The following is a 25,466-nucleotide window of genomic DNA, read 5'->3' as shown; positions in this document are numbered from 1 at the left end:
TAGTTCCAGTTGAGACTAGGGCTTTCTATTTCCCTCTCTCTCCCTTCCCTCCACACTCTACCCCAGGGTCCTGCTGCAGGCTCCCGTGGAAGTCCACAGAACTGCGTGCTGAAGTTCAAGTTGGCTCCTCAATACCGAGCAAGCTACCACCCCATCACCGTTATGTGACCTCTGGGATTAAGGATGTCATCCCATGGGATGAAGGTGCAGGGAGCTAACCACGTGTTGATCTTTGTTTTGTTGTCCTGTAGATATAAGAGGTGGCTTGAATCCAATCCGGGTCTTCTCCTTCCTGGCCCTATCTGTGGATGTGTGCCGTGCTGTGGCCAGGAACTGCTTGAAACACTGCCTTTGTGGACACATGGTCTTTGGAGTGCCACATATTCATAGCTAGCAGCACTTCCAATAGTACAGACTCAGTCTGTATAATCCTCCCTCCCAGCTTATCCTTAAAGGGCTTGTAATTTTGTTGTAATTCTTAGTAGCTGATGGAAAATGATTGTTGTGTATGTAACAATTGTTGTAGCTATAACAGCACACACACAGCACCAAGGTCAGAAGGCCATGGAAGGAATGAAGAATCTTTTACATTTTTCTATTGAAAAACTGTATTGGGAATTTTACTTATGTCATCAAAGGGATGTAGCTAATCACATAGTTCATCATCCAGAATCTTAAACCTCTGCTTTATCATGGCAAACATATAAATCAAACAATTGGCTGAGACAGGAGGATCGCACAGGTTCGAAGCCAGCCTCAGCTACTTAGTGAGGCTCTCAGCAACTTAGTGAGACTCTGTTTCCAAATAAAATATAAAATAGGTCTGGGAGTATAGCTCAGAGGTAGAAAAGCCCCTGGGTCCACCCCCAGTACCACAAAAGAAAAAAAAAACACAAAACAATTGTCCAATTCTATAATATAAAACATATAAAAGATTCTTATAAAGCTTTATAAGTTATTTAAAGCTTTCATCAGTCATTCAAGGAACTATTGATACTTTAATGGGTAAAATCATGCCGGGCATGGTGGACACGCTTGTAATCCCCGCGCTTGGGAGGCGGAGACAGGAGGATAGCTCAGGTCCGAGCCAGCTGTGCTGGCTTAAGAGACCCTGTTTCCAAAAATAAAAAAGCATAAAATAGGTCTGGGAGTGTAGCCCGGAAGTAGAAGGGCTTCCAGGAACCCCAGTACCACCAAAAAAAAAAAAAAAAAAAAATCACTAACAGCTGTCATTTCAAAGTAAAATTGACCATGGAGTGCCAAAGTAAGAGTTCAAATGACCACTGGGAGCCTCTAATTGAGAAACATGGGAGATATAAAAAATTCAGAACACAAAATGCATATAGATGAAACAAATTAGAAGGTAACAGGGAAAGAGAAATGGACGTGACTGGGTCAGGAAAGATTTTAAAAATTTATCGTAATATTTGTGTTAAGCAAATGGGAGAGAAATTACCTCGGAAATGTTATTACAAAAGTAATTTGAAAAGTTGTGCATTTCAGCAAAATTCTTGCAGAAATTAATTGCTAGATTTAGAACACAGGCTTTGAGGCCACACTTACTCACTTAATTCTGCCGAGGAAGTCACTGCTTACCAGGCACTTCCTGTGCGCCAGTCTCTATGTGAAACATCTTATACAGAGCATGTCTTCTAATCCTAACAGTAGGTACTATTTTTATCATTTCATGAAGGAGGCTGACTAATTGGCCTAGGGTATTATGTTAGTAAGTGATGAGATTAGGATTTCAACCTAGGTAGCCTGGCTGCAGAACCATGTAGTGTAAAGGCCAGTAATCTCCGAGGAGCAAATGCAAGTGTAGATAATGCTCAAAGTATAAATCTGAACCTTAGAGGGACACAATGTTATGTCTGCTTCCTTCACACCGCTCTAGTATTTCACTCAGATGTGTATGTTTTTGCCTTTAGACCTGCATTCTGCTTACAGTTTATCATCATGAACTAATCTGATTCATTTTAATGTTTTTATGCATAGAATATATTTATTGCACTAATACTCTTTTATGAGATACTCTTATTTTGTGTGTGTGTGCACTTATTGGTGCATTATAGTCTCATATAATAATGTAAATCACGTTGATTTGACAATGATATGCACGTACACAGCTCTTGGTGCCCCCCTTCCCATTTCCCTCCCTCTCAACACATCTGATTCATTTTATAAAACAAAAACCTATTAAGCCAGGCATGGTGGTGTACTCTTGTAATCCCAGTATTCGGGAGGCTGAGACAGGAGGATCGCAGGCAGCCTCAGCTACTTAGTGAGGCCCTTTGCAACTCAGCGAGACTCTGTCTCAAAATAAAGAATAAAAAACAGGGCTGGGGATGTAGCTTGGAGGTAGAATGCCCCTGGGTTCCATCCAAGTAAAAAAGAAAAAAGCCTGTTGATACACTCGAATTCAGTGTAACCTCATCCTTTTTAACCTTTCTCATTGTGATAAATCACATTGTACTTTATCCTCTCTAATCTGCGATGATCTTTGACCAAAACTCCCTCCTGTGTTTACTTCCAGTTAGGTACGTGACAACTGAAAATATAGAAACTAGATACAAAAGTGTGTGCGTGGGGGATGGTGGTTGGGGGAACGATCAGGGAAGAGACTGAGAAAAGGAGGAAAATATGAAAAAGTGGATAAGGAAGAGGATCCAAGTTAGAATGAGAAAGAAAAGGGAAGCGGGGAGGGCAGCGGTCTGTTGGGTCAGAAGCCATCTACCTTCTTCCAAATTCTTGGCAAGAATAGATTAACAGCCAATTCCTGGCTGTTAAAATGTTATTCAGAGCTTTTCCCAATTATTCGCCATTTTCCAGACTCCATTCACGATAGCCTCTCCTCTATTGGTTGGGACAGCCGCAGGAGACACTTGATGGAATATTCCGGAGTGCGGTTGCAGAACTCATTACTTATTTCCTTGTCTCCCAGGGGCTCAAGATTCCCTAGGTTCTTTCCTACAATTAGTCTTATCCCCACCCCTTAATCTGATTGTCATGATGCTGGGAAATCCGCAGGGATTTGATGCACTTGGGGGCACAGAGATAGGAGCAGAGATTTTGCATCCCGAGAGCGAGTCCTACACTCTTGGAGATTTTCTTGTTTTATTAAAAGAAAAAAAAATTTTTAAATCTAAACGACGGGGCCTAGCTCTGAGGCTTCCAGGCCAAGCGACGACGCGGGATGACAGCCCCGCGGGGAGTGACGTCACGCGCAGCAGCGAGACGTGTAGCGACGCGCGGCCCCGCCCACCGCGCCGGGAGGGCGGGGCCACTCTGCGCACGCGCGGCGGATGCGCACGCGCACGTGGGGCCCGCGCGCAGCCGGCGGGCTGCTGGGAAGCGAGATCCGGAGCTGGGGGAGCTGCAGACTCCGAAGGGTCGCTCTGCGTGGGTGAGAGCGGGTCTGGGGTCTGCGGAGGCCGGCGCCGGGGGCAGCGAGATCTCCACGGTCTCCGGGGCGGGGACTGCGGGGAGGAGACCCTGGGGAAGAACGCGGCCTGGGATCCGGAGTCACCCCGGAGCCCGTCCTCCTTTACCCTGGGGATCACTACTTCAGGGACATCTCACCTCCTGGCTCAACTAAGTTTCTTCTCATCTATCCCGCAGTGTAAGCCACCATACTTTCTTCCCTAAATTATGCTGGGAGCCTCTGCTGCTTAAAAGGACTCTTTTGCCCAGAATTCACAGGATCGTCCTAAATCGCCTAATGCTATTCATTTGTTTTAAATGTTACCTTCACTTGAGTCTTCATCATAGGTTATCACCTGACTTTTCTATCGTCTACCCACTTTCTCGAGCATCTCCGCTGCAGCGACTTTGAACTTGCTTCCTCTACTGCTGCTCCCAGGGGCGCCATTCTGTTTAACTCCCTTGGGTAGGAGTTTTTCAGATGTGGGTTAAATCACTTCCTGAAGCCTCTGGAACTTGGCGAGACGCTGTCTCAAGAAAAAGCATCCGGGCGTGGTGGCGCACGCTTGTTATCCCAGTACTTGGGAGGCTGAGACAGGAGAATCGCAGGTTCGAAGCCAGCCTCAGCAGCTTAGTGAGACCGTTTCCAAATAAGGTCTGGAGGTGTAGTATGGGTTCCATCCCCAGTACCAGTACCTCAAAAAAATTTAAATAATAAAGCTGGGGATTCTAGCTCAGTAACCTTGGGTTCAATCTTCTGTACCACAACGGGGGGGGGGGGGGGGGGATCCAGTCTTCCTTCTTTGACCTCCCTCAACTAAGTTGGGCCTCTGCTAAGTTCCCGAAGCATCCTGTAGTGCCCTGACCTTAACGTGCAGTATTACTTTCTGTAGGTTTTTGGCCTACTGCCTCACAGTATTTGTTGTAATAAATAATGCGGTATTTAAGAAGGTGGCCATGGGGCTGAGGGTGGGAATGACATTCTCGGAGAGAATAATGTGATTAAAGAAATAATGAATACGTATAAATAATAGTGGTAAGAAACTGCTGGCCTCCTCAGTTAGATGCAGAGTTGGTTGTAATAAGCTTAGGGTGGAAGAATGGCCAGAGAAAGGTGTGGCCAGCATGTGGCCTGTAGTCCATAGAGGCTTCCTGAGAACTCAAAAAGCCGGCCAGCCAGCCCCTCCTTTTTCTTTCTCGGAAGCTATTCTTATCTAGTTATAATTATATTGCATGAGATTCCATTTATCAAAACATCGTACCTCTTTCCACCTCCCCTACCAGGTTCTTCAGACCAGAGAAGTGGAAGCCTGTCTTGCTGTCTCTGGGTTTAGAGCATTCACTTGTACGTATGTATCCTGTGCTGTTCAGATGCTGAGACGGGGCTGAACTGAGCTTGACAGGAGCTCCGTGAGCTCATACTTGTCTTGCTCCTCTGTCATTTGTCTCCCATCTTCCTAGCTCCCGTCACCCTTTATGGATTTGGATGAGCTGCTTCTCAGTTCTCTGGGTGAGGCAAGGGCATGAGTGGTGTGAAGGCAGCAGCTTAGGACACACTCCCCTGCAGTGGGAGGTACTGACAGGATCTGGCCTCTCACCCCAGGGATCCAGCTTTCTGGGGGAAGGTGACTAGGACTTTCAGGAGACTGGGCGACGTCAGGGGACGGTTTTTTCAGGGCTGTCTCACACCAGCAGTTACTAATTTGGGTTCTACATCAGATGCCTAGGCCATACTGCTAGAGGGTCTGATTGAACCCATCTGGAGTGAGAACCAACTATCTACAAGTTATTTTTGAGGTGTAGCCAGGATTGAAAGAGCAAAAATTTAGAAAAGCCAGTTGTGACTTTGAACGCTGAGTCTGTTTCCTCATCTACATGTTGGGGAATTCTACGGGAATGTTGGGAGAACAAATAACTCATGAAGAAGGTGCTTTGTACATTCAGGAGCACCACTGCCAGCCAGTTCCAGCATGTGGAACTCTAACCGGAAAGCCTTTACTTCCTTTAGTTTTGCCAAGGTGTCTCTGTGGTTCTCAGCTGAACCCTGAGAGGAGGAGGAAGAAAGCTGAGGAAAGAGAAAGCAACATGCAGTTACCTCTAGTGAGATAAAGAAGGCACGCTTCCTAGACCAGTTTATAGCATTTCTCCAACAGAGATCCCCTTTCTTCTCTATAATGGACTGCTGTCTTTACATTTCATAATACTTTTCTAGTTTTCATGGGAAAGTGAGCCTATAAAGCAGCCAGCTTTAATAACCATGAGGGGAGGGAAGTAAATGCCTATATGTATGTGTGTGTGTATTAAATGTTTACGTGTGTGCGTGTGTAATGTTTTAGGAAGAAAATATGAAAAACTCAGGGACCAGGAAGGGAGGGAAACTTACAAAAGATACAGAACAAAGGTAATATTTGAAATTTTAATCATGTGCAGATTACTGTTTTAGTTCTTAAATCATATCTGCTTAACAATTGCAGTGGCCTCCAAGGGCCCTTAGAAAGGGAGCTCTCTGCAGGCAGACACAGACTCTGCTCACCAACAGCTCCAGGGCCTCCAGCACCACCTACACCCTGGATGTGCTTAATGAGCATCTTCTCACAGCGAGTGAATGAACGGAAGCCCAACTAGAGAGCAATTTCCAAAGTGCTAGTAAATCTATACAATTACTGCCAGGTCGGCACTAAAATAATTATAAACAAGTAGGGAACATTTTAAATAAATGAAGCACAGGATTTCACTATCATTGCACTCATAAAAATTCCCATATTGCCTGTATGTGAAGACAAAGTCATGGGGGAAATTAAAATGACTTAATCTTAGGTCAATGTTTGGTCCTCTGATTAGACGTATATAATTAGGCCTGCTAAAATCAGTAACTACAAAAATGGTCTCAAGATGTGCATATTTATTTTGTGACATTCCATTGTCATTTTGCTTTTCTCTGAAGGATTTTCCAATGGCTGCAGCCCCTCAAGCACCGGGAAGGGGATCCGTCCGCAAGGCAAGACCTCTGCTTGTCAAGACCTCCTTGAACAACCCCTATGTCATCTGCTGGAGTGCATTGGAGAGGGAGGACACGCACTTCATACTACAGACACTTGAGGACAAGTTGAAATCTATCGGACTTCAGAAAATTGAGGACAAGAAGAAAAGGAAAAAAACACCACTAATAAAAAAGCCCAGCAGGGAAAAATGCAACGTAGACATGGATGCTGGTGAGGAGCCAGAGGAGGAAAAGCCTAATGCCAGCCAGCCGGCGTCAGGGTGGACGCCCGCACACGTGAGGAAGCAGCTAGCCATCGGGGTCAACGAGGTCACCAGAGCCCTGGAAAGGAATGAGCTGCTCTTGGTTCTGGTGTGCAAGTCCGCCAAGCCGGCCATCATCACCTCCCATCTCATTCAGTTGAGCTTAAGCAGGACTGTGCCTGCCTGTCAGGTTCCCCGGCTCAGCGAGAGAATCGCCCCGGTCATTGGTTTAAAATGTGTGCTGGCCTTGGGGTTCAAAAAGAGCACCACTGACTTTATGGATGAAGTGAGAGCTATCGTGCCCAGAGTGCCCAGTCTAAATGTGCCCTGGCTTCTAAACAGAATCGAAGATTCCGGAGACAAGTTAGAGACAGCATCTCTGGAAAGCCAAGACAAAGAGGTTCTGGAAACTTCACTGGAGGACCTTTCAAAACAAAAGAGGAGGCTTGTTGAAAGCAGGCTGGCCTCTGTAGCATTACAACCCCTCAAAATAAAGAAGCTGATTCCTAACCCTAATAAGATACGGAAACCTCCCAAAATTAAAAAAATGACTTCAAAGTAATCGTGTATAAACTTGCCATTTCATAGCTGTAAAAGGACACCTTGCAAAAAAGCCTTGAAATAAATAAAGTGAGATATTTACAGATATTCTTCAACTCCTGGTTGGTAATATTCTTTTCAGATGTATATGAGTCTGCAACTGTATGGCACAGATATGCTGAAGCAATAACACTTAGGTGCAGAAAATAATAAAAAATATGAATAGGAAAACAAAAGTTTATTGAAACTGATGTCCATGCTTATATAAATTCACTGTTTTAAAGGCTGGTACAATGCTCATTTGCAAGAACATCTGTATCCTAAAGTACCTAACAATTTTCTATCAAACTTGGAAAATGGGCCACAATAGACATGGTTCCTGTAAGTAGGGTAATGAACCTGGATTAGAGAAGCATTATCAGTTTTAAAGGAAAGATACTAAACGCCAAGCAACACATTAGCTTTAGAAGCAATACATCATTTTTACTTCATGTTAATTTTGCTTTATTTGTAGGTAGGCACAGATCTAGGCTTGATATGGACAGAAAAAAGCCAGGTAAGGTACTTGAATCAGAATTCCCTTCCTGTACATGGTTAACTTCCTTGGAAGTTGATGTGTGTAAAAGTATAATGAGGGCTGGAAGTGTAGTTCAGTAGACTCCTGGGTTTGATCCCCAGCACCAACACCAAAACAATAGCAACAGAACGCCAACTGTGATGGTAACTAGGTGAAATGTGGCAAGAAGAAATAAAAGTGGGGGGCTTGGGTTTTTAGAAATGGGTTCACACAATGACAGGTCCTTCAGGTTAGAATGGAGCCCAGTCAAGCTATGGCCTGTATGAAGTGTCTACAGTGTGTACATGGAAAAGTTATTTTTGATAATTTGGGGGAAGATAATGGTTTGCCAAAACCCTTTTCAGTCTAAAATCTGACCATGACACAAATTAAAAAGAAAGGTTACCTTGCCAAAAAATAGAGCATTTTCATTATAGACAGTATGGGATGTTATAATTTTTTTAATCTCTGAGGTACTATATATTGCATTTAAGTTTAGTTTTAATAGCTACTTTGTAAGCAAGTAGTTTTATTGATTTTCTATATTATTTATTTAATTTTATTTATTTTGTGGTACTGGGGATGAAACCCAGGGGCATTCTACCTCTGAGCTACACACCCAGGCCTATATTTTATTCTTCATTTTGAAACAGGGTCTCACTGAGTTGCAAAGGGCCTTGCTAAGTAGCTGAGGCTGTCCACGAACTGTGATCCTCCTGTCTCAGCCGCCCAGATGCTGTGATTACAAGCATGTGCGACCACACCCAGCTTAATTTTCTATTTTAAAATGTTCATTTGTAATCTCTTAAATTATGAAAGGGCCAATGTAGTTTCTAATTACTGTATTTAAAAATCAAGTAATATAGCTGGATATGGTGGTATATGCTTGTAATCCCAGCGCTTGGAAGGCTGAAACAGGAGGATTGCACAGGTTCGAAGCCAGCTTCAGCTACTTAGTGAGGCTCTCAGCAACTTCGTGAAACCCTGTTTCCAAATAAAGTATAAAATAGGTCAGGGAGTATAGCCCAGAAGCAGAAAAGCCCCTAGGTTCTACCCTCAGTACTATATATATAGTAATATAACAAGTAGGTGAACTTTTAAAGGAATAGTGTTAACAGTTTTTTCATGAGGTAAGCTCATGACAAAATTTCTAACTGGCAATTCTGCAATTGGTTGAGTACTACTTACGTATAATTACGTATAGGACTATGCCGTGAAAATGAAGGAATTCCTAACTGGAGCCTTGACTCCAGACTAAATGGATTGTTTAATTAATGCTGGTGTTCCCTCCAAATTTTCCAGGGAAATTGGTACAGTTTTGTTGTGAATGCCTTTCTCCTTACAGGTTAAGAAACACTGGTAATGCACTGGGTTTGAACCACTTGAAATGCCAAGTCTTCTGGTGTGTCTTCAAGAACACTGGGAGTCCCAATATGTACTACTGCGGGGCTCAAGAGTTCCCTCTAGTGGCAGGCTCGGGTGCCTCCTTAGCACTCCAGCTCTACAAACATGAGGCTTTCTTTGCAGGTCATGTGGCCAGTCACAATTACTCAACATGCCTCTGTGGTGTAAAGTGACCCCAGGCAACACATCAACGAAGGTGTGGCTGTGTTCCAAGGAAACTTACTTATAGATGCTAAAATCTAAACTTTGTACAATGTTCACGTGTCACAAAATGTCATTGTTTTGACTATTTCCCCCAAACCATTAAAAAAAAAAAAAAACATTTTTAGCTTATGGACTGGACGTAGCCCACGAGCCGTATATGAAGGGAGTGCCGTAGGTTGTCTAACATCATTAACTTTTTTCTGGACTGAGTGGCTGAGGCACTGGTACAGTAAAGGCAGGAAGAAGTATCTACTTTGTGGTATTTGAGTTAAGGCCAGCCTATGTGGCCTCCTTTAACATATTTCTCTTGAATTACTAGCAATATATACATATATATGTACATGTGAAACTTTTTCAAGTTCTAGGTAAAAACACCATCAGTAACAAAATTATGAATACTTATTTACAAGTAAGACATTTTCCATTAGCATGACAGTTTTCATGGCAAATTAAAGTCAGCATAAAGGAATATGTGCAAGTTTGCATAAGTAATAAAAACATTCAAACTATCAATTTCCTGATAGCACTAATAAATCCACCGGACATTAGTTTTGACCTTAGGGCTTTTATTTCCTTTCTCTCATAAATCCTGATGTTGCTGAGGAGAAACTGAAGATTGTGCAGCAGTGGAAAAGTCTGGCTGGGCACAGTTGCACGTTCTTTCAGAGAACACTAATATTTGCCCCAGAGTTTGCTTTTGAATCTACCCACCTGCTTCAGATCGAAGTATAGACCTGTGTGTTTACTGATTTGGCAACTCTGCTTAAAGAGTAGTAAATGTACTAGTCACTGATATAGTTTCATATTGTTCAAACTTAAATATCCACCACTTGTAATTCCACAAATGTTCCCAGTGATATATCATGTAAGGTGATATAATTTTTCAAATGGACCCTTTGTTCTGTTATATAAATATACCACCACTTAATAAATAGAAATGCAGCTGCTTATCTTACACAACAGCAAAGATTCTCTTACACAATGCTATGACTTTATAGAAAAACAGTCCCATTTCTAAAGAGTAGAAAACTACCCTTTCTTTACCAAGAGCCAAGACTTTGAAAACTAGAGGAATGTGCTCTTTGAACCTTTTCATCCCTCCCACAAGTGGGTAAACAGTGAAAAGAGGATGCACTGTAAGGTTCTAGCTAGAAATGTGCACTATTGGTCACATACAGGGGTGTTTTTTCATCTTTTCTGATTGTTATCGACTACTTCAATCACCTACGTTGTGCTTTTATTCTTCTTTGGAATGGCAGTTCCAGGAATCATTAAATAGAATATTAACAAATGAGGATATCAGAGTTCTAGAAATCAACATAGCCATCTATTGTAGTACAAGTCCAACCTAAAAGGGAGGGAAAAAATGGAATAGTAAGACCAAGAAAGGAAAATTAAATTACATGTAGTACCACACATGCTTGAAAAAGCTAGTTAGAATGCCCTCTTAATCCTAAGGGAAGCAAGAAAGATTCTGGGCGAATGTACTGAATTAATAAAATGTACATTTACAAAACTCCGTCAACTTCACTTACCTTTTCAGAATCTGTTCCTGGACATCTCCAGTTATACAAGTAATATTGCAAACTGCCATCTCCTATTCCAAACTTGAGTTTCTCTAAGAATGTCTTGTTTTCCATCAAATCTAGTGCATTGAATACATCAAATCCTTTCTGCCAATGTAAAAAATGAATATACAATTTAAAACACAAAAGGACTATTTAGAATTAACATATACCAGAATAACATTTAATTACTCTCCTTTTTTTTTTTGGTGGTGGTACTGGGGGTGGAACCCAGGGACTTTCTACCTCTGGGCTACACCTCCAGACCCATTTTTAAATACTTTATTTGGAAACAGGGTCTCACTAAGTTGCTGAGAGCCTCACTAAGTAGCCGAGGCTGGCTTTGAACCTGTGTGATCCTTTCATCTCAGCCTCCCAAGGGTGGGGATTACAAGCGTGCGCCACCACGCCCGGCTAATTACTCATCTTTTTTTAAAAAAATTTATTGGTGGCTCGGGAGGTGGGCAGGCGTCATGCATCCCAGAAGGTCCGGTCCTAGCAGAGGGCAGGCTCCATGTGCCCCGGAAGATGTGGTATGGAGGCTGGTGTGCCCCTCAGCTGAGAAGGAGATGTGTGGTGTACACATTTCTGCAAAGCCCAGGAAGGAACATCATGGTGTCCAGGCTGTAGAGAAGGACTCAACTCCGAGGCCGGGACTGGAGCCTGCCGAGGGGTTAGGCTGGTGCTGGGGCCAGTGAGGCCGGAATTGGAGCCTGCCGTGAGGCAAGGCCAGTGCTAGGGCCTTCGAGGCAGGGATCGGAGCCTGCCAAGGGGTTAGGCTGGTACTGGGGCCAGCAAGGCTGGGATCGGAGCCTGCCGTGAGGCAAGGCCAGTGCTGGGGCCTCCAAGGCCGGGATCGGAGCCTGCCGTGAGGCAAGGCCAGTGCTGGGGCCTCTGAGACCAGGATCGGAGCCTGCCGAGGGGTTAGGCCTGTGTTGGGGCCAGCGAGACCAGAATCGGGGCCTCTCATGAGGCAAGGCTGCTGCTTGAGCCAGCGAGGTCTAGATCAGTCCACCAGGTAGCCAGGCCACTACTGGGGCCTTCAAGAGTGGGATCGGTACTTGTGATGCGGCATGCACAGAGAAATATCGCAGAAAATAAAAACCAGATGCTTCCTCTAATCAGCAATAACTAGGAGGAAAGGGGCAACAGGAAGAGGTCGAGTTATAGAAAGGGCCCTACAGTGAAGCAATTAAGGTGACCAATCAGAGGGTATGAAATAGGGGAGGATGGAGCCTCTTTAAAACTCAGGAGGTACATAAACAAATGTATCAAAGTTAATCACCAAACAAGCATGGGATCGAGGGAGGGGGAGGGAATGGGATGGGGGCTGGATGAGGGCTAATTGGATGATGTGTGCTTGTATATCCTCTCAAGTCTTGTATTCCAATGTGATATATGATTACAATGCACCAATAAAAATAAATTAAAAAATTATTGGTGCATTGTAGTCATATGTCTTAATGGGTCACAATATGGTAGAGACAAACATGCAGTAATTACTCTCCTAACAGCTTGAATATCCACTTGTAGGGTTTAATGCCTGCAGTGTAAAGTACAGGTTAAGATTTCAGTTCAGAATTGTCTTAAAATACAAGCAGTGAATCTGATGATGTCAGCAAGATATTTCAGAAATGCTGAATCAAAAAGTGTAGTCTGATGGTTGGCAATAACATTAAAATGTCATAAAAAGATTTTAGAAAATATCTGGCTCTTGTTTTGGAAGAGAACAGTTGTCTAGATGGTCCATCTCCAGGATTATTAATTATTGGCCTTTGTAATTCCTAACTGAACTGAAGCTATTGCTAAGGAACTAAAGTTGTAAAGGCTTTACACAGCATGTTTAAGCCGGGCGTGGTGGTGCACGCTTGTAATCCCCACCCTTGGGAGGCGGAGACAGGAGGATCGAAGCCAGCTTTGCTGGCTTAAGAGACCCCATTTCCAAATAAAAATATTTAAAAAAAGGTCTGGGAGTATAGCCTGGAGGTAGAAGGGTTTACAGGAACCCCAATACCACCAAAACAAACAAACAAACAAACAAACAAACAAACAGTATGTTTATCTTGGGCTAATACTGGGAAGTAATTTTTTTTTTTTTTTGGTGGTACTGGGGGTAGAACTCAGGGGCCATTCTACCTCCGGGTTATACTCCCAGACCTATTTTATACTTTATTTGGAAACAGGGTCTCACTAAATTGCTGAGAGCCTCACTAAGTAGCTGAGGCTGGCTTTGAACCTGTGCCAGCTTTAAACCTCCTGTCTCAGCCTCACAAGTGCTGGGATTATAAGCATGAGCCACTATGCCTGGCTCGGGAAGTAAATTTTAACAATTAGATTTTCTTAAAACACAGGCTAATAATGCTATGTAAAATGTGACATAAAAAACACCTAAATTCTTATTTCTCAAAGGTTTTTACCTTAATTAACTTACTGACCATTTTGGGGGGATATAGCTAAAAATGAGCAATTGAAGATAATGTTGACTTGGGGATCCAAAAGTAGATTTGTAATTTTATTTATTTTATTTTTTTGCACTACTGGAGAGAACCCAAGGGCCTTCTACCTCCAAGCTACACCCCCATCCCTATTTTCTTTTAGTCTTTATTTTGAAACAGGGTCTCAATGAGTTGCAAAGACCTCACTAAGTAGTAGCTGAGGCTGTCCCCAAACTGTGATCCTCCTGTCTCAGCCTCCCAAATGCTGGGATTACAAGCATGTGCCACCACTCCGGCTGTAAAATGTTGTTAATGATTAAATACTAGAAAAAGACAAGGAAGATATTTTTGACATATTGTTTCTAGTTTCTCCTGTACATTTACGTTTCCATATTCAATATGTAATATCAAATGTATATCAACAGATTAAATTTTCTTTTTAAAGAAGTGCTTATTTGTAGCAAGAATTGAACATCCTGATTTCTACACTGAAGAAACAAAAATAAGTCGGGCATGGTGGCACATGCTGGTAATCCCAGCATTGGGGAGGCTGAGATGGAGGATCACGGTTGGTGGACAGCTTCAGATACTTAGTGAGGCCCTTCGCAACTCAGTGAGACTCTCTTTCAAAATAAAGAATAAAAAATTGGGCAGGGGTTGTAGCTCTGAGGTCAAGTGCCTCTGGGTTCCAGCCCCAGACCCACAGAAAAACAAACAAACAAACAAACAAAAATAAAATATATATCTACATACATATATGTGAGCTATAGAAAGTATACATGATGTAGTAAACATTTTGAATTTAATTCCAAAGGGCCTCACTAAGTAGCTGAGGCTGTCTGCAAATGCAATCCTCCTGTCTCAGCCTCCCAAATGCTAGGATAGGCCTGTGCCACCATGCCCAGCTTAGCTTTTTTTATTTTTTAAAAATTTCTCAGCTACTAAAGTTTTAAAAGAAATTTAGCAAAATTCTTGCATTGATATGTTAATAGAAAAGAAAACAAAAGAAAGAAAAAAAGAACTCCTGCATGCTTCCCCCTGGGAGGAGGTCTGCACAGCTAAGGCACTTTATACAGTTTGGCAGACACAGCTGGAGAACTAAGCAGCACACATGGGAAGGAGCCTCTCACCAACTTGGCTATGATGAGAGCATCCGTCATGAGGTCCAGCAGGGGCGTCTCCGTGTGGATGTTGTAGAAGGAGTAGGCAGCTTTGAGGCTCTTGTGAGCAGGGTGGTGCATGACCGTGGAGGGGAGCGTGTAGAAGCTCAGGAAGTCCGTCAGCTTCCCACTGGAGTTCTAAGGGACAAAGGTGATGTTAGCTATGTTACCTCCAACACACTGTGGCAGCTAACTCTGTGATCTCTAACTTGCACCCAACTTTCTGTCCAAATGAAAACACCGACTCAGACATTTTACGGCCAGCCTTATTTGAGCCCCTTGTTAAGTTGGGTGGAGGCCAAGATGGGAATATAGTTGGAACTTTAGCCCAAGTGCTGGTCAGAGATGTGCATGAAGCTCTTTTTTTGTTGTAGGTACTGGGGATTGAACCCAGGGACATTCTACCTCCAATGTATACCCTCAGCCCTTTCTTCTATTTTTTGTTTTGTTTTTGAAACAGGATCTTGCCAGGTTGCTGAGTCTCGCTATGTTGCTGAGGCTGTCCTTGCCCAGCATTATAAGTTCTTACAAAGCAAAACAAGCCAGGCACAGTGGTGCATGTCTGTAATCCCAGTACTTGGGAGGCTGAGAGGAGGATCACAGGCTCAAAGACAGCTTCAGTAAGTAGTGAGACTCTAATCAACTAAGCAAGACCCTGTTTCAAAACGAAAATAAAATAGGGCTGGGGTAGAATAAAATAGCCTGGAGGTAGAATGCCACTGGGTTCAATTCCCAGTGTGTCACACACATACACACACACACACACACACACACACACACACATACATACACAATAAAAGAAGGCTGACTAATGAATCAATTTTCTACACTTCTGGAAAGGTAATCAAAGTTGACTCACTGGTTTTGCAGACGGGAGAACTCTAAGGATTAGAAGGCTGCCTTTTCCACTAAAGACACACTCGGGCTGCCTCCTGGAGAATGTGACTGAGTTGTGAGTTGAGCTAGCCACCTTTTCATTAGAAACCACTTCAGGGCAGAACTGGCAAACTAAGGTAATTTGGGCTTGGTATTTGTCCTTTTTCTTGAACATGAATGATGTAAGCCTGTTACTTCCAGGGGGAAAATGGCAGGAGTTTGTTGCCAAAGATAAAAATTGAGCTTTCAGGTGCAAGTAAAAGTTTCAAGAAAAATGTATCCTCTACCACGAGCCACATTATTGACCTTTCTGATGACAAAGGTGGAGATATCTATGAATATTTTTTAAATATCCTTGTATCAAATGTCAATATTTGAAAGATCTGTGTAACTCAGTGAATTAGTATTTTCCAAATGACCAATACACAATGTTATACACTCACACGTGGGTAAAAGGTTCTTTCAGAGGCCAAGCTGTAGCTCAGTGGTAGAGCACCTACTTAGCATGTGTGAGGTCCAGGGTTCAATCCCCATCACCAGAACAACAACAAAAACCAAGACAGACCAGTGGATTATAATGAAGGAGTATAAAAAGTTTACTTATAATGATTTTAGGTAAGAATATATGGTTATTGGGAAAGGCAATTCAAATGTTCTTTACTTTCCAAATCTGTAGTACATTTTGTGAAATATTTTCTTCACATATTTCAATCAAAATAACATAAGCCAGGTGTGGGGGCACTCTCATGGCATCCCAATACTTGGGAGACTGAGACAAGAGGTAATTTGGTGAGGACCTGTTTTAAAATAAAATAAAAATAAAAAATAAAATAGGGCTGGAATATAATTCAAGAGGTAGAACATCCCTGATTCAATCGCCAGTACCACCAACCACCACCACCACCAACAAAAAGGCATGATGTTGAATGCATCTAACATCAGAAAATCTAGACTGTTACTTTTCCTTCCTTCCTTCAACAAAGGTTAAATAGCCAAATCCATGGCATCTCAACAAAAGACAGTTCAGTTCTAGTAAGTTTTGCAAAACCAAGAGTATAGCCTTGGAAAGTAGCCACCTGGGATAAGGTCAACCAAACTGGCCTTTCAAGAATGAGGAAATTAATAATCACACAGGTAACAACAGCAAAGCATCCCAATTTCCAATTAGCAGGAAGTAAGAATGTGCTCTTGTCCAGGAATGGAAATATAAAAGGAAGATATGGCTTTGTCAAGGTGAGCAGAAGTCTTATCCAGAAGCCCTGAGTTAAGGAGGAGAGGAAAAGAGACACTCATGGTCTTTCTGGAAAATACGCATCATAGCAGAGGCAGAGTGCTTTCATACTTCTCAATAGGTCTTATCACCTCATCTTTACCTCCACTACAAAGGTGTCGATGATGTGCTCCCGGGGGAGGAACCAGTGGGCCACTTCCTCTTCGTCCATCACTGGAGCTAGGTGGAACTGCTTCAGGTAACTGTTGATTAATTCTCGCACTGCTTTGATATCCTTTGGTTCCATGGGTCTCAAACCTGAAGTCTTGGTAACCTTGTTAGAGGAAAAATAAAGTCCAGAAATCTAAATGTAAAAGAGGTTGAAAACTCTGTGCCCCACCCCAGACTCAGTGTGGTCAGCAGACCTAGGGTATCCACAACACACACGAGCTTGTTCATATCTGCAGACTCTTGGCCCCACCCCAGACCCACCCAGCAAATCAGAACTTGCACTTTAACAAGATTCCCTGGTGATTCAAATATAAAGTTTGAGAAGCACAGGTGAAAACATATGCATTTCCTTATTTCTGTATGGCAGGTCTTTGGTCAGTATTGCTCATGACCCAAACAGACCAAAAGGAATGTGACAGGTTGACTTATATACCAATGCCAAGAATTTTACCAGTCTACATGATAGGGCATAATAAATGCATGACTTCTGGGGTATTTGCTTAAAGCTGATATTTTAAAAACACAGTCGAGAAATCTGTTTTATTCAATAGTTTGTGAAAAGGGTATTATGACTTTTTTCTCTTGAACAACAGTAGCAAGGCTGCTGAGGACAGGGCCTGGCTTTCATGTGGACTTGTCTTTTGATTAAAGGGAATCAGGGCAGGCATTTTGATCATCACCGTAGAGATTTGTAATTTTAAAATGAGGCCACAGGAATGAAAAGAATATAGTCACGACAGGTCCCCATCTGAATTTGTTCAACTGCTGCCCTCAAAAACACTCCCAGCATCTCTTCAGCTCTCTGTAACTGTGTAGACACCAAGGTGAGTACCAAAGGCTAGACAGAGAAAGCCCAACAAACAAAACCAACACCCAAGAAATGAACTTTATTTTGTTTCAAGTAAGCTTGATTCCTGCTCCCTTGGCAAAATATTGGATCATTTTTAGGAGATTAAAAAATATATATATTGCTATTCTAACCTTTTCTATAGTTTAAAATAAAAAACTCAGCTGGGTGTGGTGGAGCATGCTTGTAATCCCAGCATTCGGGAAGCTGAGACCAGAGGATCACGGTTTGCAGACAGCCTTAGCTACTTAGTGAGGCCCTCCGCAACTTAATGAGACCCTGTTTCAAAATAAAAAATAAATAGGGCAGGAGTTGTAGCTTGAAGGTTGAATTCCTCTGGGTTCCATCCCTTTACCTTTTGATTAAAAATAATAAAATAAATAAATAAATAAATAAATGAACTCTCTGTGGAATTAGATCATTAAGATTTCTGCAGGTCCCTCAGTACGTTTTTGTCTTGAATGCCAGCTCTGATAGACTGTTAGTGGTTGTGCTGAGGCGTCAAGGGTTCAGCGATAGAGTGCTGATTGATTCTTGATTAGTGTAGGGGAGGGGAGGATGGTGAGGGGTGCTTATTACATTTACAGACCCACAGTTCTCAGCTGAGTATTTACTGTGGGGTGTTCAAAGATAACTTGTGTAATCTCTAAATATATAGTACTACAGGTAACATAGCATTTAATCATTTAAATGTAGAAAATTTAAGTCCTACTAAATATTTAAAAAGCAACTCATGTATTTAGTCTTTTTGTGTCTCTCAAAACTGACACATCAGAAATATCCATGTCCCAGTTGAAAAAAATAAAATACCCATTTCTAATTGCTAGTAAAAAGACCAAAACCATAAAATATATGTATACTTAGTCATTTAAAAATCATTTTCTGGGGGACTTCGGGAAGATGGCGACCGAGAAAAGCGGGGCTTAAGAGCCCCGCTAACAACCAATCTCTATTACCACAAAATCAATGCCTTTCATAGCCAGAAAACACCATCACCAGAGAAACAAAAAAATCACCAGCCCCAGAGAGGAGGGGGTCTCATAACAGAGCTCAGAGCCACAGAGGAGATACGCCAGCCTCACAGCCGAGGACGCAGCAGCAGTGCCTTACTGCCAGCAGCAGCGGCAAATTCACTGGACGGCTACAGCTCCAGACCAATGCACTCAACAGCCCACCAGGCTCCAGAGAGAAGCGGCGGACAGCGAGCCGAGATGAGCTGCTGTGGAACAGCCCGGCGGGGTTCGGCAGATTTTTCGGCATAGGGAGCATCTAAAGCTCCCAGTGGCTGGGCTCAGCACACCCTGCAGATACTCAGAGTGGAGCTCAAAAACAGAAAAGAAATACACCAGCCTCATGGCCGAAGGCGTGGCAGCTGCGCCATATTGCCACTGGCGGCGGCAGCAGCAGCAGCGATTTCACCGAATCCACTACAGCTCCATCTGCGCACTCAACAACAGTGAGTCAATTGCAGGCCCCAGAGGAGAAATCCCAGTACTGACTCCCAGGGACTTGACCCAGTGGGGGAGTGGCGGTGGCAGAGATATCACACCATAGGAGAACGCACAATCTGGCACCCCCCATAGTCTAAAGCAGCCTCTATTGACTCCCTGGGTCTGAGACTTTGCGATACAACCCAGTAAAGGAGTAGTGGTGACTGAGATACCACAGACTGAAGATCCAGAGCACCTTAAGTGAAGTTGTAGTGACCCAAGGGAAAAACCCAGAGAAGGCACAAACTTCCGAAATCATGGGAAAGACAAACAACAATGGAGCAGTGAATGCCCACAACCCCACAACATCAGAACCCGATAAAACAGAAATTCAGAGATTTCTAGAAGATCAAATCAGAAAAATAACTGTAGAAATAATAGAGGTGTTTCGAAAAGAATTCAGAGAGAGCCAAAAAGAGATAAAGGATGCAATTAATGAAGTAAAGGCCTCAATTAAAAATACAAACAACCGATTAGACCACATGGAGAATAGAATCTCACTCTTAGAAGATGAGCAATCCAAAAATGAATGCATAGTTTCTAATCTAGAAAAAAAAATCCGACAGCAGGAATCTGACATTGAAGAAATATGGGCCCATTTTAAGAGAGCTAACCTAAGAATAATTGGAATAGAGGAGGGAAAAGAAGGTGAAACCAAAGGGATCAAAAATCTCTTCAAGAAAGTAATAGCAGAAAATTTTCCAAACATCGAGCAAGAGGTCGATACACAAGTCCAGGAAACTTATAGAACTCCCTTTAGACAGGATTGGAGAAGAGGATCCCCACGTCACATAATTGGCAAAATGACCAATGTGGAAGCCAAGCAGAGAATCTTAAAGGCAACAAAAACAAAGGGCCAAGTGACATTCAGAGGCAAACCAATTAGAATCACTCCCGACTTCCCAAACCAAGTCAGGAGAGCCAGAAGGGCTTGGAGTAACATATTCCAAACTCTGAAAAAAAAAAAACCTTCCAGCCAAAAATTTCCTACCCAGCAAAAAAAAAAAAAAAAAAAATTTAGATGGAGAAATAAGAAACTTCCATGACAAACAGAAACTGAAGGAATTTATGTCTTCAAAACCAGCACTAGAGAAAATACTCAAAAGAGATTAACTACAAAGAAGAAATAGGTAACACACCAGAACCAGAGAAACAAGATTTTCCATCCAACAGATAACTAAGATTAGTCATTATTCATTATTTTAGTCTTATACCTATCTCTAAATTGTACTGTTTGCTTTTATTGTTGTTAATTTTTAGGATTTCTAGTTGGAATATTAATATACCTTCAGATATAGCATTTGGAAATATTTTCCCATTCTATCAGTAACTTTTAACTCTGTTTACATTGCCTTTGGATATACAATATTTTATTTTTTAGGGAGTTTGTATACCCTTCTGTTGCCTGTGCCATTGAAATCATATCCAAGAAATCACACTGCCAATTTCAATGTTGTGAGGTTTTATGACCCAGATTTTCTTCTAAAAGTTTATAGTCTTAAGATTTATATTTAGGTCTTTTATCTATTTTGAGTTAATATTTGTATATGGGATTAGGTAAGGGTCCAATTTTATTCTTTTTCATGTAATTATTATTTTTCAACAATATTTAGTTAAAAGATTATTATTTCCACCACCAAATGTTCGTGGAAACCTTGTCAAAAATAACTGGACAATATATGGAAGAATGTATCTCTAGGCTTTTATTTAACTCCAATGGTTTATATATCTGCCTTTATAACAGTACTACACTGTTTCAATTATTGTAGCTTTATATGGTTTGAAATTAGAAAATATATATCTTCTAGCTTTGTTCTTTCTCAAGATCGTTTTGGGTATCTAGAGTCCATATTCCATATTAGGATAGATTTTTTCTGAAAAATAAATATATAAATATATGATAGTTTCACCTAAAAAAAAATATTCTCTGGTAAGAAAGAAAGCAAAACGAAATACTGAAATGTTATCTTTAAGTTATCAAAATCTTGGTATCAGACAAATGAAAATGTTATGTGAGATTATCATTTTTAATTTTGGATAAATTGTTATAATACTAGATGTCAACCACTAAGCCAAGCATGGGAAGGAGGGATGGGGAGGGAATGGGGTGGGGATCGGGGCTGACTGGGTGATGTGTGCATGTATGTCTACAAAAGTTTTTTTGTATCCCACTATGATGCATGAATACAGTGCACCAATAAAAAATAAAAAAAAATAAAAAAATCATTTTCTGCTGTTAAGACTTTACTTAATTAAAAAGCTAATCTTTTTTCTTTTGTTACTAGTTCAGTAACAATAATATAAAATAATTCAAAATGGCAACAGGATATATGATGTAGAAGAGAATATTTATAAACCAGAAAAATATTTATAAACCAGTACCACCAAAAAAAAAAAAAAGTTGGTAAACTTTTTTTTTTGGTGGTACTGGGGGTGGAGGGCTTTTCCACCTCCATTCTACACTTCCAGACCTATTTTATATTCTGTTTGGGAACAGGGTCTCACTAAGTTGCTGAGAGCCACACTAAGTAGCTGAGGCTGGCTTTGAACTTATGTGATCCTCCTGTCTCAGCCTCCCAAGCGCTGGGATTACAAGTGTGCACCACCACGCCCGGCATTACCAACTTCTTTCCAGAGCAAAATACTCACTCCAAGCACAATTATTGTTGACTGACTATTCACAATGTGAAATCACTAAAAGCAACACACCTTTAGCCCAGCAGACATCCCTAAACAGCAGCTCTCAAACATTTCAGTCTCAGGACCCCTTCACACTCTAATTATTAAGGACCTTTGGGTTATATCTACATGTATCATATTAAGACAGAAGCGCATATGGACATATTCCATATAGTCTCTGAAAGACTCTTTCATACACTCATAAGAGGATGAAAGCAAAAAAATCCAAATTGTGTATTTTAGGGTTATTATAGAAATGGTCTTGATTTCACAGATTTGAAGATGCTGGGGGCTTTCATAGGTCTCTGAGCCACACTCTGAGTACTTAGGTAGTAGAATTTAGACAAAGAAGACACAGCAAAGTAGTATTTTTGGGCAAATATGTAGAAAGCATCAAAAATAGCAATTTAAAACATTTCAAACATGTATTTATAGAATCAATGATGCAGAAGAGAACATCAGAATGTATCAGCTACAGGAAAAAATATTAAGGGCTTAAAATATAGGGAAGACTATTTAATTATGTTGACCAGCAATGGATAATAAAATCTAAGGAATAATAATAATAAATATATATATGTTTTGCAGTACAGGGGATGGAACCCAGAGGCATTCTACTTTCAAGCCACCCCCAAGCCCTATTTTTTATTCTTTATTTTGAAATAGGGCCTCATTAAGTATCTGAGGGTGGCTGCAAACCTACGATCTTCCTGTCTCAGCCTCTCAAGTACTGGGATTACAAGTGTATACCACCACACCGGGCTATAAAATAATTTTTAAAATATAAACTATAGCTATTGTCTTTGGAGAAAAGGTGAGAAAACTCAGATTTTGATAAAAATGTATAAATTTTCCCATAATTAGAATAACATCATATTTTCTGAGAGGTTCAATGAAAAGCAAAGAAACATTTCCAGGAACTGAGAAAATCTTTTGTATCAAAGACAAATTCTATCTCTGAGTCAAATATATTTTCCTAGGGCTCAACTCATGGGTTCTATGTATATTGGAGTCCGTTAAAATCTGCTTACAAGTGCAAAAAGAAATAATGCTCCAAGTCTATTAAAAAATAAAAGTAGTGTTGCTATTTGTCAAACTATGTAGCTTGAAAGCCAGATTCCAGAGACGAGATATAAGCAATGATTATGGTTATTTATATGATTAAAAAAGAAATAGCAGTATACCAAACACTAAAAAAATGCAACAACCACCCCCCAAAACCAAACCATCTAATGCTACTAAACACAGAACATCTCATGTCTTAAGACATGTCTTAGTAAGTATATCCTTGTAGCACAAAGCTAGACCCTTGGTAGATTAACATGACTCTTTCTTTTAATTACCATATTCCTTTACCTTTAAAGCCTCTGTCTGTCTGTCTGTCTGTCTGTCTGTCTGTCTGTCTGTCTGTCTCACACACACACACACAGTCTCTCTCTCTGTCTCTCTCTCTTTCCAACTTTGTTTGGAAACGTTCAACTCCAAGTTAAGAAAAAAAAAGTTGATGGGTAGGGAGTCATGGGAAGGTGTGGTTCCTGGGGAAACCTACTATTTCAGAGAAGAGAAGGCAAAGCCAAGCGAGTTCCATGCCTGCCTAGCATGTTCTGGCCATGTTTACCTTGTGTTTTAACATCCTCTTCTGAAATGCAAGGACCTGCCTTCTTACAATTGTTATGGACAATATATAAGATTATGCAGGTTAAGTGGCCCCAGTAAATGTTAGCTCCTCTATTCAGAAGTCCATGAAGGAGACATAAAGCAAACAAACAAGGCTTTTTTTTTTTTTATACTGAATGGTACAAAAATGTCCTTGGGTTTCTTGATGACTAGCAGGGTTTTATCCATCTGGGCCCACAGGAGAGGAGAGGGGTCTTGCTTATGTTCTGCTGCCCAGCATCTACCTCAAGAGGAAGACACCTGAGCCACTGCTGTTGGCAACTTTTAATTTTTCAGTATCTGCACTTTCATATCTTTACCCACTCTCTTTTTTTCTATTAATTGTTCTTCATTTTCCTTTCCTGCTTTAAAAGGGGTAAAGGAGGCTGGCACAGGCTGATGAGAGTTGACAAATGTCCTTTCCGCAGCTAACCTACACTACAGGGACTGCAGAGTGGGCCTATGGTGGCCCTGGGCCCTGGTGCCCCTACGGGGCGTGTAAGAGGCGAAGGCAGAAGCAAAGGCACCTAACAAGAAGCACTGAGGTCTGGGGCTTGCACCCCGAGTCCTCCACTTACTGGCCAAGTGCCTTGACTTATGAAGGTTGACACTTTTGTTATCTGTATAATGAGGATAAAAAATATTAACAGCATATGGTTGTGAGAATAAACTAAAAGCATATTATAAATTTCAATTTACTGACGAAAAAGTCACTACAACAAGATGGCAGTTACACAGGATCCCAGGCGAACTGTGAGACAGAGGCCAAAGTCCAGTTTTGCACCCAACACCTGGCCTGGGATTTATCATCAAGTAGTCAAAATTTTGTTTTCCGTGGGACTTAATTTTTGTACCAAAATATAAAGGTTGAGTCAGGCCAACAATATGTTTACATCTTAAATTCTAATCATCCTGAATAAACTTCTTCATTCCATTTCAGAGAGTCTACATGGAAGTGGGTCTTTTCCCTACACTTAAGGCTGACTGCTTTAGGTTGAATGAAAAAAACTTGGGGACTAATACTACCTCTTAGTTAAAAAAAAAAAAAAAAAAAGACAAAACAAAACAGCCGGGCGTGGTAGCAAATGCTTGTAATCCCAGCATTTGGGAGGCTAAGACAGGAGGACTAGTTTATGGACAGCCTCAGCTACTTAGTGAGGCCCTTTGCAACTCAGTGAGACCCTGTCTCAAAATAAGGAATAAAAAATATGCCAGGCGTGATGGTGCACGCTTGTAATCCCTGTGCTTGGGAGGCTGAGACAGGAGGATCATACAGGCTCAAAGTCAGCCTCAGCCACTTAGGGAGGCCCTCAGCAACTTAGTGAGACCCTGTTTCCAAATTAAATATAAAATAGGTCTGGGAGTATAGCCCAGAGGTAGAAAAGCCCCCGGTATCCACCCCAGTAACACACACACACACACACACACAAAAAAAAAAAAAAAAAAAAAAAAAGAAGAGTAAAATATAGGACTAGGGCTGGGGGTATAGCTCAGAGGTAGAACGTTCCTGGTTCCATCCCCAGTACTACAAAAAAACAAACAACAAACAACAAAACAAAACAAAAAGCAACCAGATATGTTTAAAGTTTTTATTTCAATTCATATATAGCAAAACTTCATACAAAAGATCCCATCTGTAGTAGATAGATTCTAAGATGGCTCCTAGTTTTCCAACACCTGGAGTGCACACTGTGTGATCTGTTCCTGTTGTGTGCTGCCAGGAACTGTGATCTTCTTCTTACCAACAGAAATAGAACCTGTGATTTGTTTCCAACCAACAGAGAGAGGACTTGTGATCTGCTTCTAGCCAATAGGGACAGGACCTGTGATCTGCTTATAACCAAGAAGGATTAGACCTGTGATCTGCTTCCAACCAATAGGGATAAGACAAGTGATTTGCTTTTAAATAGGGATCCGCCTCTAAATTAGTACAAATGAAACCTCTGATTT

The 25,466-nt window shown here is 41.5% G+C and overlaps 2 protein-coding genes across 2 annotated transcripts in view; one reads left to right on the top strand and one right to left on the bottom strand.

The window, feature by feature from the left end:
• Positions 1–6,373: 6,373 nt before the first annotated feature.
• On the top strand, positions 6,374–7,225 carry RPP38 (ribonuclease P/MRP subunit p38; the record flags this gene model as incomplete). Its single annotated transcript, XM_080717021.1, has 1 exon — positions 6,374–7,225. One exon carries the CDS (start codon positions 6,374–6,376, stop codon positions 7,223–7,225), a length of 852 nt encoding a protein of 283 aa, XP_080573147.1.
• Positions 7,226–10,694: 3,469 nt separating this feature from the next.
• Positions 10,695–25,466, bottom strand: part of NMT2 (N-myristoyltransferase 2) — a gene marked incomplete at both ends in the record, with an annotated part of 28,155 nt that continues 13,383 nt past the window's right edge. Inside the window, 4 exons of the mRNA XM_080717211.1 lie at positions 10,695–10,715; positions 10,903–11,040; positions 14,498–14,665; positions 16,777–16,947. Coding sequence (XP_080573337.1) covers positions 10,695–10,715; positions 10,903–11,040; positions 14,498–14,665; positions 16,777–16,947 — 498 coding nt within the window. The remainder of the gene's footprint in view (positions 10,716–10,902; positions 11,041–14,497; positions 14,666–16,776; positions 16,948–25,466) is intronic.

The sequence above is a fragment of the Muscardinus avellanarius genome, assembly GCF_963383645.1.
Source record: "Muscardinus avellanarius genome assembly, chromosome: 20".
NCBI lineage: Eukaryota > Metazoa > Chordata > Mammalia > Rodentia > Gliridae > Muscardinus > Muscardinus avellanarius.
This window is presented reverse-complemented; position numbering and strand designations above follow the sequence as displayed.